Source organism: Schistocerca americana, chromosome X (assembly GCF_021461395.2).
Source record: "Schistocerca americana isolate TAMUIC-IGC-003095 chromosome X, iqSchAmer2.1, whole genome shotgun sequence".
Classification (NCBI taxonomy): domain Eukaryota; kingdom Metazoa; phylum Arthropoda; class Insecta; order Orthoptera; family Acrididae; genus Schistocerca; species Schistocerca americana.
The window spans coordinates 354,638,148-354,652,413 of NC_060130.1; the positions used below are offsets into that span (position 1 = coordinate 354,638,148).

General features: G+C 39.9%; 1 protein-coding gene across 3 annotated transcripts in view; it reads left to right on the forward strand.

The window, feature by feature from the left end:
- The window catches only part of LOC124556546, a 239,471-nt gene that overhangs the window by 179,129 nt on the left and 46,076 nt on the right, over nucleotides 1–14,266 (forward strand). For all 3 annotated transcript variants that reach the window (XM_047130500.1, XM_047130501.1, XM_047130502.1), the window contains one exon: nucleotides 5,758–5,981. In XM_047130500.1, coding sequence (XP_046986456.1) covers nucleotides 5,758–5,981 — 224 coding nt within the window. The remainder of the gene's footprint in view (nucleotides 1–5,757; nucleotides 5,982–14,266) is intronic.

Below are 14,266 nucleotides of genomic sequence, written 5' to 3' on the forward strand. Positions count from 1 at the left end.
TATCATATCTGCCACACACTCTCTCCGTGATAATACAAAACGAGCTGCCCTTTTTTGCACCCTTTCAATGTCCTCCGTCAATCCCACCTGGTACGGATCCCACACCGCGCAGCAATATTCTAACAGAGCACAAACAAGTGTAGTGTAAGCTGTCTCTTTAGTGGACCTGTTGCATCTTCTAAGTGTCCTGCCAATGAAACGCAACCTTTGGCTCGCCTTCCCCACAATATTATCTATGTGGTCTTCCCAACTGAAGTTGTTCGTAAGTTTAACACCCAGGTACTTAGTTGAATTGACAGCCTTGAGAATTGTACTATTTATCGAGTAATCGAATTCAAACGAATTTCTTTTGGAACTCATGTGGATCACCTCACACTTTTCGTTATTTTGCGTCAACTGCCACCTGCCACACCATCGCTTTGCAACTGATACTGGTCTTCGGATGACCTTACTAGACGGTAAATTACAGCATCATCTGCGAACAACCCAATAGAACTGCGCAGGTGGTCACCCAGGTCATTTATATAGATCAGGAACAGCAGAGGTCCCAGGACGGTTCCCTGGGGAACACCTGATATCACTTCAGTTTTACTCGATGATTTGCCGTCTATTACTACGAACTGCGACCTTCCTGACAGGAAATCACGAATCCAGTCACACAATTGAGACGATACCCCATAGGCCCGCAGCTTGATTAGAAGTCGCTTGTGAGGAACGGTTCCAAAAGCTTTCCGGAAATCTAGAAATACGGAATCAACTTGAGATCCCCTGTCGATAGCGGCCATTACTTCGTGCGAATAAAGAGCTAGCTGCGTTGCACAAGAACGATGTTTTCTGAAACCATGCTGATTACGTATCAATAGATCGTTCCCTTCGAGGTGATTCATAATATTTGAATACAATATATGCTCCAAAACCCTACTGCAAACAGACGTCAATGATATAGGTCTGTAGTTCGATGGATTACTCCTACTACCCTTCTTAAACACTGGCGCGACCTGCGCAATTTTCCAATCTGTAGGTACATATCTATTGGTGAGCGAGCGGTTGTATATGATTGCTAAGTAGGGAGATATTGTATCAGTGTAATCTGAAAGGAACCTAATCGGTATACAATCTGGACCTGAAGACTTGCCCGTATCAAGCGATTTGAGTATCTACTTCTAAGAAACAAATGCTAGCAGCTGTTCGTGTTTCAAATTCTGGAATATTCCATTCGTCTTCCCTGGTGAAGGAATTTCGGAAAACTGCGTTCAATAACTCCGCTTTAGCGGCACAGTCGTCGGTAACAGTACCATCGGCACTGCGCAGCGAACGTCTTACCGCTTGTGTACTTTACAAATTTCGAGACAATGTTTTGTTGTGGAACTTATTAAAGGCATCTCGCATTGAAGTCCGTGCCAAATTTCGCGCGTCTGTAAATTTTAGCCAATCTTCGGGATTTCGCGTTCTTCTGAACTTCGCATGCTTTTTCTGTTGCCTCTGCAACAGCGTTCGGACCTGTTTCATGTACCAGGGGGGATCAGTTCCATCTCTTACCAATTGATGAGGTATGGATCTCTCAATTGCTGTTGCTACTATATCGTTGAATTTGAGCCACATCTCGTCTACATTTGCAAAGTCAGTTCGGAAGCAATGGAGATTGTCTCTTAGGAAGGCTTCTAGTGACACTTCATCCGAGTTTTTAAATAAAATTATTTTGCGTTTGTTTCTGGTGGATTTGGAAGAAATGGTATTGAGCCTAGCTACAGCGACCTTGTGATCACTAATCCCTGTATGAGTCATGATGCTCTCTATTAGCTCTGGATTGTTTGTGGCTAAGAGGTCAAGTGTGTTTTCGCAACCATTTACAATTCGCATAGGTTCGTGAACTATGGAAGTTTCCTTTGGCTGCCTAGGTGGTGCTAAAAAAAACGGAAGTGGAGTCCCTGTCATAATTATTCACTCTGGTGATTATTAGTACATATACAAGAGTTTTTTTGTTTCAATGAGCACACTTTTACAATAAAGATTATCAGGTCACATTCCAGCAGAAACTTTGTTTGCAATTTTGAAGTTGCTGCACGTGTGTTAGTAAATACTCCTGTTCAACCCCCCCCCCCCCCCCCCCCCCCCCCCCCACCGCCAAGAAAAAAAAGGTGCTATTACAAAGATGTTCTTCCAGCAACTTTCACAATTTTAACGTATCCTCTAATCTACAATTTCTTAGGTTTGAACTGAGGTTTTGCCATCTTGATGAACAGCAATACAGAAGTTGTTCTTACAAGCATAGATGAAGTAACTGTAAGATTCATTTGACGGAAACCCTTTTCCTATTTGTTAGAAGATATTACAATCATGGCCAAAGTGCGCTTCAGAGGAAGTAGTGTATCTGGAAATTTATTTTCTTGAAGATATTCAGTGAAACCACAAATTGCTTCTCTTTCATTTAAGGGAGATTTACAGGCTAACTTCCTAATTTTGGCTTCATCGAATGACATGTGCTTCCCAGGATTTCCTGGTCCATACTTGGAATCTAAAATCTTTGCACATTCAGGCAAATGATCATCTCCTTGAAGCAAACTCTCTCCAACAGATTCTTTCAGCATTTTATAAAAATCAGATGAACTAATTACAGGACTGTGTATTTCATTTTTGTGGAGTTAAATCCTTTTGAACTTAGTGGACTCTTCACTTTGGAGAGGGATACTGTAGTATGGACAAGGATTTTCAATTCTTCCTTCAAAAATTTGGACTGTGTTTGTTATCCTCATGTGTGCTTCATACAAGTCAATATTTCTCTCTTGTAAAACCAGACTTAGTTGACTAACTTCTTTGAGAGCATCGCACATAAGGCCCAAATAAAGAATAAACTCGCATGATGATATTTTTCTCAAAAGACACTCTTAAAGATAGTGATATGTTTCACTCTCTTACTGACTCCTTTTGCCTCTTCACAGTGATGTATGAGGGCTTCAAAGTCTTCCCATTCTGCAGAAATGGTGCTAACGCTAGCTGCAACCCAGGAGTTCTTAAAATCCTGCCAACTTTAAGAAGTTGAAGCTCTAGAGTCGCTGCATAATCTTGTAGTTTCCAGCACTATTAGGTGAATCATGATAAATCACGTGAAGTTTGTTCATAAAACTCTGGAAGCAGTACACTCCTGTCACACTGTTCACTGTGCCACTAGCAGACAATAATTCAAGGCCCTGGTTAGCACAGTGGCAGAAAATAGTACTGGGAAACTTATCGTGTATTAACTGTTTCACATCATTATGCACACCATATAGCACAGCAGCACCATCATAAATTACAGACAATAAATACTCCTTTAAGTAATTTTTCAGTGTGCCCAAAATTTTCAAGATGAATAATTGAAGAATTTGGAATTCCTTTTGCATAGGAAAAACTACACGAATAATCACAATGAGTGTGGATCTGTGGCTTGCTGATTCATGAGGACACTTAGTTCTTGGACTTCACCATGTTGTATATTGATGTTTTTTCTCATTTCATTTACAATGTGGCTTACATTGTTATCGCAAAAATGTACAGAATGAAGAATATTTCACACATCTACACCATTAAGTTCTTGTAAATTTATTGCATCTTCAAAATTTCTTCGCAACTTTATCAGTTTGAAAACTATTTTCTGTTACTTCATTATTATGAGACAAAGTATTTAAGAAAACTTTCTCCAATATTTTATTTTGCCCATCAGATTTTTTTTTTTTTATACTGAATGCCCTGCACTCTCCTTGCTATCATGCATCTTTTTTCTCAGTGACATTAATTGCTGCTTCTGCAACTCTCTAAAATGATTAATTTTACCATTAGCAACTCCACTGAATTTTTCATTCCCATCCATTTATTGGCAGCTAGGCCTCAGACATGAGGGGAACAGTGTACAGACCAACATTTTATTCTTGACATACAGCCACGCATTTCTCTCACAAGAGTCATTTTCTGCAATAGTATCCGGACACCCCCAAAAACATATGTTTTTCATATTAGGTGCATTGTGCTGCCACCTTAGTCATTAGACATAACGAGAAAGCAGAATGGGGCGCTCTGCAGAACTCGTGGACTTCGAACATGGTCAGGTGATAGGGTGTCACTTGTGTCATACGTCTGTATGCAAGATTTCCACACTCCTAAACATCCATAGATCAACTGTTTTGGATGTTATAGTGAAGTGGAAGCGTGAAAGGACACATACAGCACAAAAGCGTGCAGGCAGACCTCTCGTCTGTTGACTGACAGAGACTGCCATCATTAGAAGAGGGTCGTAATGTGTAATAGGCAGACATCTATCCAGACCATCACACAGGAATTCCAAACTACATCAGGATCCACTGCAAGCACTATGACAGTTAGACGGGAAGTGAGAAAATTTGGATTTCATAGTTGAGCAGCTACTCATAAGCCACACATCATGCCGGTAAATGCCAAATGACACCTTGTTTTGGTGTAAGGAGCGTAAACATTGGATGATTGAACAGTGGAAAAACGTTGTGTGGAGTGATGAATTACGGTACATAATGTGGCGATCCGATGGCAGGATGTGGGTATGGCGAATGTCCAGTGAACGTCATCTGCCAGCGTAAACAATAAAATTCTGAGGCAGTGGTGTTATGGTATGGTTGTGTTTTTCATGTAGGGGGCTTGCACCCCTTGTTTTGTGTGGCACTATCACAACACAGGCTTACATTGATGTTTGAAGCACCTTCTTGCTTCCCACTGTTGAAGAGCAATTCTGGGATGGTGATTACATCTTTCAACACAATCGAGCACCTGTTCATAATGCACGGCCTGCGGCAGAGTGGTTACACGACTATAACATCCCCGTAAAGGTCTGGCCTGCACAGAGGCCTGACCTGAAACCTATAGAACAACTTTAGGATGGTTTGTAACGCCGACTTCATGCCTGGCCTCACTGACCAACATTGATACCTCTCCTCAGTGCAGCACTCCGTGAGGAATGGGTTGCCATTCCCCAAAAATCCTTCCAGCACCTGATTGAACGTATGCCTGCGAGAGTGGAAGCTGTCGTCAAGGCTAAGGGTGGGCCAACACCATATTGAATTTCAGCGTTACCATTGGAGGGCGCCACGAACTTGAAAGTCATTTTCAGCCAGGTGTCTGGTTACTTTTGATCACAAAGTGTATCTATTTTAGTCATTTTGAAAAATGGTTGAACTGATCTAAGCTAGACTGACTCAAAACTGATGTGAACATATCTGAAATGCTTGCTTGTAACACTGATAAACAAGGGAACTGAGTGCAGTTTCTGATGCCAACTTATGAAACAAAAGTGTGTGGTGCCAATTCAAACTGAAAATTTCATTTTCAAAGACACTGCACTCTGCCAGGATATTTATAATACATGTTGTTCTAAATAAATTAAACTCCTTTTAAAAAGCTAGAAAATAGATGCCGGTACTATGTTACACCGGAAAAAAAGTGATGCTCTTGCATAAAATTTAAAAAAATTATGGTTTCTTAATGTACAAAATAGGACTCTAATTTTTTTAAAAAATTTTATAGCAGCTGTGTGTTAATTTTGTCTAGATTTTGTAAGAGTGATCATTATCGAACCATTATCTACAGTATGTTCATCTCGGTTTAATTGTTTGATTGATGTGGTAAAATTAATTTCATCAGCTTCAAATAAGAAAACCTTTTCTATCCGTGTGAGATTCCACATACTACAAAAATTATATGTGCTGTTAAGTGAGAATGTGGTCTTTAACAAATGTTAATTTTTTTTCTTTGCAGGTAGCAAAACACCAAAAAGAGATGAATCAACGCAGAAAATGCCAAAAAATAAGTTCTTACCACAGTCGGCTGGGTCATTACGGAAAGGAAAACTACAGTCTGTGAAAAGTTGTGTTAAAGAGTATCTGAACTCTACCCAACCTCCACTGTTTTCAAATGTGAGAAATAGAAATGGTTATGGAATACATCAGAAAGTATTACGTTCCCCAATGAATGCGAAGAAGGTATCTAATGTATGAACTTGTCAGTTTTCAATCTTGATTCAGTTCACAGTAAATGCTAGATGAATTGTATCTTATTCGCAAATAGGTTCCTGTACATCTTTGTATGTTCAAAATTTGCTTTACATACATACACACTGAGCAAAGATAACACTTTCTTGCATCAGAAAGCAATTCATGAATGCCTATAGCTGTGTATTAATACCTGACAAGAAATATGAGCATTATTACTGCACCATTTATCCTGCCCCCCCCCCCCCCCCCCCCCCCCCCCCCCGCCTCCCCCCGCTCGTCTCCCAGTCTCTTTGTGCATTTGTACATTAATTAAAAGAGTGAGTTGAATGTTCATGCCTTCTTCATGTCAGTATTGAATATGCTTAGCTTTTATAAAGGCCTGTTTGTGACTTCTGTAAGAAATACTTTTGGATGATTTATACAAATGTATGCAGTTAACCACCCCACCTAGCAAAGGGGTTTTTGCAAAAAGTGGAAAAGCCCGGAACTCTAGTGTGTCTTTATTGAGGATGGTTCTCTGACACACACACACACACACACACACACACACACACACACACACACACACACGCGCGCGCCCGCGCACACACACACACTCTGGGTGGTGGTCAAAGCTGTTGTTTCACAAAGGAGTGAAAATGCTGATAGGCTGTTGTCAGTATGCCCAACTGTTTAAGGAGATGTCTACAATAGGCTCTAGAGTGGAGAATTGACTTCTGTGCAAGAAACATTTTCTTTCCTCAATGAGGAGTTACCTAGCACTTCTAAGTATTTTAATCGACTTCATCGTGTATACACAATAGTGGGCACAAATCCAAACTAAATGACAGATATCGTCGTACACTAACACGAATTGTGTCAAAACAATACAAATCTACGGCAGCTAAAGTGACTGCAGAGATCAATACCTATCTTCGTGACCCCTATCTATCGACACTGTCCAACGAGAACTCCATAAAGCGAATATTCATGGACAAGCTGCTATACCGAACCATTAGTGACAACAACCAATGCAAAGAAGTGTATAACATGGTGTCAGGTGCATAAATCCTGGACGCCTGATCGGTAGAAACCCGTCATATGGTCGGACAAGTCAACATTTTCGTTATTTCCAGCATCGTGTTCAGTTTAGGTGTGGTGAATGCCAAAATAAACCTGCAATCGTGATTGCTCGATTCCAACAGGTAAGCATGGAGTGGAATTGTGGTGGTGCGGGCAGTCATTTCATGGTATTCTGATTTTCCCATCATTACTGTCAAAAGCTGTGTTACAGCCAACGATTACGTGAACATTTTAGTTGATCAGGTGCACCCCATGATTCAAATGTTCCCCAACAATGATGCCATATTTCAGGAGGATAATGCACCCATTCACGCAGCCAGGACTGTACAATCGTGGTATGAGGAGCATGCAACCGAACTGCATAGTATTTCCTGGCCAGCGCAGTCCCCTGACTTGAGCATTATGGAACCCTTGTGGGCGGTATTGGAGCGCAGACTCTGGAGTAGATTTCTGCCTCCATCATCACTACAGGAGTTAGAAGAGGTTCTGATCGAAGAGTGGCATAACATTCCACTGGAGAGCTGATCATTATATGTTGGTATTCTAAGAGGAATTGGAGCTGTATTACGGGCAAATGGAGGTCCAATCCCTTATTAATAAACCACTCCTCTGTGTCCTTGTCCATTATTTCTAATGTTGTGGTCAGGCCTTCTGCAGTACATAATAGTGTGTATTATGTTTTATGTAAGTTGAGTTTACATTTTCAGGAGTTGATGTGTCTCTTCTAGGATTGATTATAATACTAGCATTGTGAGCAGTGTGTACCCAATATTTTTCCCTATTGTGCACCTGCAGTAATTATTCCCCATTATGAATGTACTTGTACCATTGTTTACACTCCCTGGGTTTCTTAATGTGACACTGTGCACCCTTTTAGGCAGGTAGGATGCAAACCAGTTACAGCAAGATCTCTGGTAGTATAATATTTTAGCTTCTGTAGGAGAATAATGTGATATGCGCAATCAAATGCTTCCGACAATCATAGAAAATACTGACTGACAATATTTTCTCATTTAAATTTTGTATAATCTGACTGGTGAAAACCGCATGTTGTGTAGAGGCCCTTTTGAAATAGAAAGTGAGACTAAGTATATTATTGTGGGAGAGGCGTGTTATAGTTCTTGCATGCAGTTTCCAGCACCTTCAAGGAGGTGGTAAGGAATGAGATTGGTCAATGGTATACTAATATCTGTCTTACTAACTTTCTTTTGAAGAGGTCTGACAATAGTATATTTCAAACAGTCTGGAAATGTTCCTTGCAATGCACTGAATACATTGCATATATTTGAAGCACAGGATTTTAGTACTATGTTTCAGATATTGTCAATTCCATTAGAGTTGTTGGTTTTGAGACAGTTAATAATAGTTGTAATTTTTATGGCAGGGCAGAACTTGGAGTAATTTTGATTTACCTGTATGTTTGAGGAATTGCTTCTTGTGTCTATTCTAATGTTTTATCCGATGGACAACCCATGGTGATATTTTAAGCTGCTTCAAGGAAGTGATTATTAAATATTTTGCTTATGTGGCTGCAGTCATTTATTATTTGGCCTCCTCCTTTAATAACAAAGCCCTCACATTGCTTAACTGATTTCTTGGTTTCTGTTTTAACTATTGCTGATATAGATCTAATTTTATTATCTGAATTATTAATTTTAGATATTTACAAAGGTGTTTAGATTTTGTAGTCACTTTTCTTACGGAAGTACAGTATTTTGTAGAATTTCCTTTTCCATGACCATGATTTTTTTTCCTTCTGTAATCCAATACTTATTTTAATACCTTATTAGTGCCAAGATGTATGACAAGGATGCAGTCATTCTCAAGCTGCACATCAAAGAAGCAATGATGGAAATTAAAATTGAGGTTAGGAGTGGGATTAAAATTTAGGTTAAAAGAGTATCAGTAATGAGATTTATTGATGATGATTCTATCCTAGGTCAAAGTCTGGAAGCATCAAAGACATACTGAATGGAATGAACAGTCTACTAAGATAGTATATGAACTGCGAGTAAACCAAAGAAAGATGAAAATAATGAGGAATAGCAGAAATGAGATAAGTGAGAAACTCGCCGTCAAAATTTTGGACCACAAAGTAGACAAAGTCAAGGAATTCTGCTATCTTTAAAGCAAAGTGATATATGTCAGATTAAACATGCATGACATAAAAGGCACACTAGCACAGGCAGAGAGCGCTCCTGACCAAAATAAGTCTACTAATATCAAAATGTCTTAATTTGAGGAAGAAAATTCTAAGGAAAAGTGTCTGGAACACAGCCTTGCACAAAGGGAATCATGGACTGTCGGGAAACCAGAAAAGAAGAGAACCAAATCATTTCAGATGTAGCAGTATAGAAGGACGCTGAAAGTTAGGTGAGCTAACAAGCGAAAGGCTATTTACAATTTGTACAGAAAGCAGATTGCAGTTATAAGAGTCGAGGGACATGAAAGGGAAGCAGTGATTGGGAAGGGAGTGAGACAGGGCTGTAGCCTCTCCCCGATGCTATTCAATCTGTATATTGAGCAAGCAGTAAAGGAAATGAAAGAAAAGTTCAGAGTAGGTACTAAAATCCATGGAGAAGAAATAAAAACTTTGAATTTCGCCAATGACATTGTAATTCTGTTAGAGACTGCAAAGGACTTGGAAGAGCAGTTGAACGGAATGGACAGTGTCTTGAAAGAAGGGTATAAGATGAACATCAACAAAAGCAAAATGAGGATAATGGAATGTAGTCGAATTAAGTCGGGTGATGCTGAGGGAATTAGATTAGGAAATGAGACCCTTAAAGTAGTAAAGGAGTTTTGCTATTTGGGGAGCAAAATAACTGTTGATGGTCGAAGTAGAGAAGGTATAAAATGTAGACTGGCAGTGGCAAGGAAAGCGTTTCTGAAGAAGAGAAATTTGTTAACATAGAGTATTGATTTAAGTGTCAGGAAGTCGTTTCTGAAAGTATTTGTATGGTGTGGAGCCATGTATGGAAGTGAAACATGGACGATAAATAGTTTAGACAAGAAGAGAATAGAAGCTTTCGAAATGTGGTGCTACAGAAGAATGCTGAAGATTAGATTGGTAGATCACATAACTAATGAGGAGGTATTGAATAGAATTGGGGAGAAGAGGAGTTTGTCGCAAAACTTGAATAGAAGAAGGGATTGGTTGGTAGGACATGTTCTGGGGCATCAAGGGATCACCAATTTGGTACTGGAGGGCAGCATGGAGGGTAAAAACCGCAGAGGGAGACCAACAGATGAAAACACTAAGCAGGTTCAGAAGGATGTAGGCTGCAGTAGGTACTGGGAGATGAAGAGGCTTGCACAGGATAGAGTAGCATGAAGAGCTGCATCAAACCAGTCTCAGGACTGAAGACAACAACAACAACAACAACAACAACAAGATAAGAAATGGGGAGTATCTTTGCAAAAATGCTGAAGAGACATATGTGGAAAACACTGAGAGGAAGGAGATAAAGGATGGTAGGACATACGTTAAGATGTCAGGGAAAAACTTCACTGGTACTTGAGTGAGCTATAGAGGATACAAATTGTAGAAGAAGACAGAGATAGCAACATATCCAACAAATAGTTCAGAATGTTGTGTTTAAGTGCTGTTCTGATTCTCTGAGGTGGAGAGTTTTGCACAGGAGAGGAAGTCTCGGTTTGCTGCATCAAACAAGTTGGAGGACTGATGACTCAAAATAGAAAATTTTAGTCCTATAATGTACTTTCTTGAGAAATTGATGTTTGGTGTTTGGGGAAGAAAGGTCAGTATTTTACACAGTGATAGTATAAGTAATTCTGAAAAAAAAAATGTTACATGGACATAGGTCCACAAATGCTTCGTGGGGGAGGTATGGGTATTGAAAGGAACTTTAATTCTGCAAAATTGATGTGAGCAGCGTGAACGTATACGCAATACAACTGGACGGTAACGTGATTTTCTTGAAAACAATGTTACAGAGAATTACAACTATGTTACACATTTTACATAATGTTTATTTACTTTGCATTTAGTAAATAATGCATTACGACATGTATTCAGTTGAAAAAGATATAATACTTATCGTACAGATGGACAGTTCACAGAACAGGTTCGAATATCCTACCATAAACGTCAATGCAATTTTGCACTCTAGCGATAACATGTTGTTTTGCTTGTTCAGTTGCCTGTGGTTGGTTCCTAATCAATTCAGCAGTGTCCATGATGTGACCAAGCAGTTCATCTTGTGTATTTACCTTCACTCTGTGCACCCGATAAACAGAAATCTAAAGGTCTAAGGTCAGGTGATCTTGGAGGCCAGTTAATAGCACAGCCATGGCCAATCCAGCGAATAGGATAGTTGCAGTTGAGACGGTCCCTCACACGTAAAGTAACATGTGGAGGGGCACCATCATGTTGAAAGTACATTCCAGTTCGCTTGGCTAAAGGAACATCTTCCAATAGTTCCACAAATGAATTTTCCAAAAAAGGGCAGGTACCTCTCCCGTCAATTACTGATTGATAATATATGGACCTATTAAAAGGTTACCAATCATGCCGCACCAAACATTTATGGTGAAACAAACTTGGAAATAGCTATCCACTGAAGCATGTGTATTTTCCCATGACCATCAATAATAATTGCGTGTGTTGTTCTTTCCTGGGCTTTGTTAGTGAATAGTATATATGAAAGCAAATGACGATTCTCAATTAGCCAGTGACAGAATTGAAATTGTTGGGCATTGTCGCCAATGTGGAGATTTTGGACATGCTGTATGTGAAATGGATACAGGTTTTCTGCTGGTAATATTTCCCGTACACATGTCTGTGAGGAAATTCATACGCAGTGACATTCTTTGTATGCTCGTACTGAGACTTTGCTCAACACTTGAGATAATTTCTTCCTGTTCTTGCAAAGCTTGTTGATGTGCACACTTGGAAGAAAAATGTATACTTGGAAGAAAAATGTATACTTGGAAGAAAAATGTATACTTGGAAGAAAAATGTATACTTGGAAGAAAAATGTATACTTGGAAGAAAAATGTATACGTGGAAGAAAAATGTATACGTGGAAGAAAAATGTATACTTGGAAGAAAAATGTATACTTGGAAGAAAAATGTATACTTGGAAGAGAGCCTGTTGCACGCAAAGTGATAAACACTTTGGTAAACACCCTGCGATCAGGTAATCGTCGAGTTGGAAAGTGCCTGTGGCATTCTTCTCTCGCACTGGTAGCACTACCATCGCAGAAGCCTTAAACGTATACCTTATCTGCGTATTCCTCATTACTGTACATGTGTAACATTGTTGGCAGCACTTGTCCGAACACAGTTAACACCATACACTACACAGCTAACTAATCAGTTGCCAGTACACTACACAATGCGGCTTACATGGCACAACTGTGCAAACAATGAGTGATTGTACTACGTACGTCACGTGACCATAATATGTGTTAGGTTGTGTAACATAAACATGGCATGTGTTACGGTCCAGTTGTACTGCGTATACGTTCATGTTGCACACATCAATTTTGCAGAATTAAAGTTTCTTTCAATACCTATATCTCCCTAACGAAGCATTTGTGGACCTATGTTCATATAACATTTTTTTGTTTAGAATTGCATGCACTATCACTGTTTAAAATATTGACCTTTACTCCCCAAACACCCTGTATATATGTTAAATTTAGAAAAGACATGTCACATTATATGCATTCCTGCTATCAGCTTAGTCTAAGGCTGCTTTGACACTTTGTTTTCTGTTCATTAACTATTTTGTGTCCCACAATACCACTTTATTTTATTCAGGTATTTGGTGTAGGTAGTTGTGCATCATGGTCAGGAAAGCCATTTACTGATGGACAAACATTTATAAAATTAATTAAGTGTTCACCTATGAAAATATTGTCTATTAGTGTACTGCTTTCCTGTGTAATTGTGATGGGAAAATTAACAACAGAACATGCTATAAGTGTTAAATAATATTTCAGAATAGTTTCTTTTATCTGAATCTTACAGAAAATTAAGATCAAAATCTGCACAAAATGTAAATAATTTTGAATTAAAGGCGACCACTCACAAAAAAGGCGTTGTTGTCAATAGCCCCTCACAGAAAGAAAGAGAACTTGCTAGCTTTTAGAGTAATCCTCCTTCAGGCTAAGGTAAAATACGCAAAGAAACACACACACACACACACACACAGGCACATGTCTTTGCCCTTCATGGTGCCAGCTGGACAAACAATGCCACTGCTGCATTTAGGCAGGTAGATTAGGTTGTGGTGGTGGTAGTAGTGTCAGGTGATGTGGATATAGGAAGGGAGACAGGGAGAGGGAGTGTGGGTGACTGCCTAGCAACTCAGAAGGAGGCAGCCAGTTTGCTGGCTCGGAATGAGGGAGGGAAGGATGGCAGGTACATGGACTGGACATATGATGTAAGATTGTCAGAGCCGGTGGTGAGCGGCACACTCTAAAGGTGACATGGGGATGTGAATTGGGAGGGGATGATAGGACTGAAGGAAGGGAAACTATTGGGTGGAGGATGTTGGACAGTAGGTTACTGGAGACAGAGGCCTTGACAGCCATCCAAATCCTTACCTCCATCGCGCCAACTTCTCTGAACTATACAGATGAGAGTTACCTTTATAACATGTCCTACACTCTCATAGTTGTTCTGGCCTCAATCTCCCGTAACCCACTGTCCCTGTACCCTGCACCCAACAGTTTCCTCTTCCTCTGTCCTATCACCCCCTCCCAGTTCCTGTCCCAACATAACCTTCAGCTTGTGCCACTCCCCACTAGCTCAGACAACCATGCATCACATGCCAAGCCCATTTACCTGCCACCCTACCCTCCCACATTCCTAACCAGCAAACTGGTTGCTTCCCTCTGAGCTGCTAGCCACCCAATCCGAGTCCCAATCCCTCTCCCTGCCTCCCGCTACACACTATCTATACATGCCTCACCCGACACTACCTCACATCAACCTACTTTTATAATTATTTTAAACTAGCTCAAAAAAAGATTTCTCAAAGAGCTAGCAAGTTTTTCCCCTCCTTGATGACTCACCACTTCCACTTTTTGTTGAGTGGTCTCCTTTAGTCCAAAAGTATGTACATTCTACCAGAACTTTCCACAACACAAAATCTCACAGACCACCATTTGTTTTGTCTTACTAGGTGGACAATAATTACTCAGATATTTTCTAAGAATATTTGATCGTGTGTATCTGT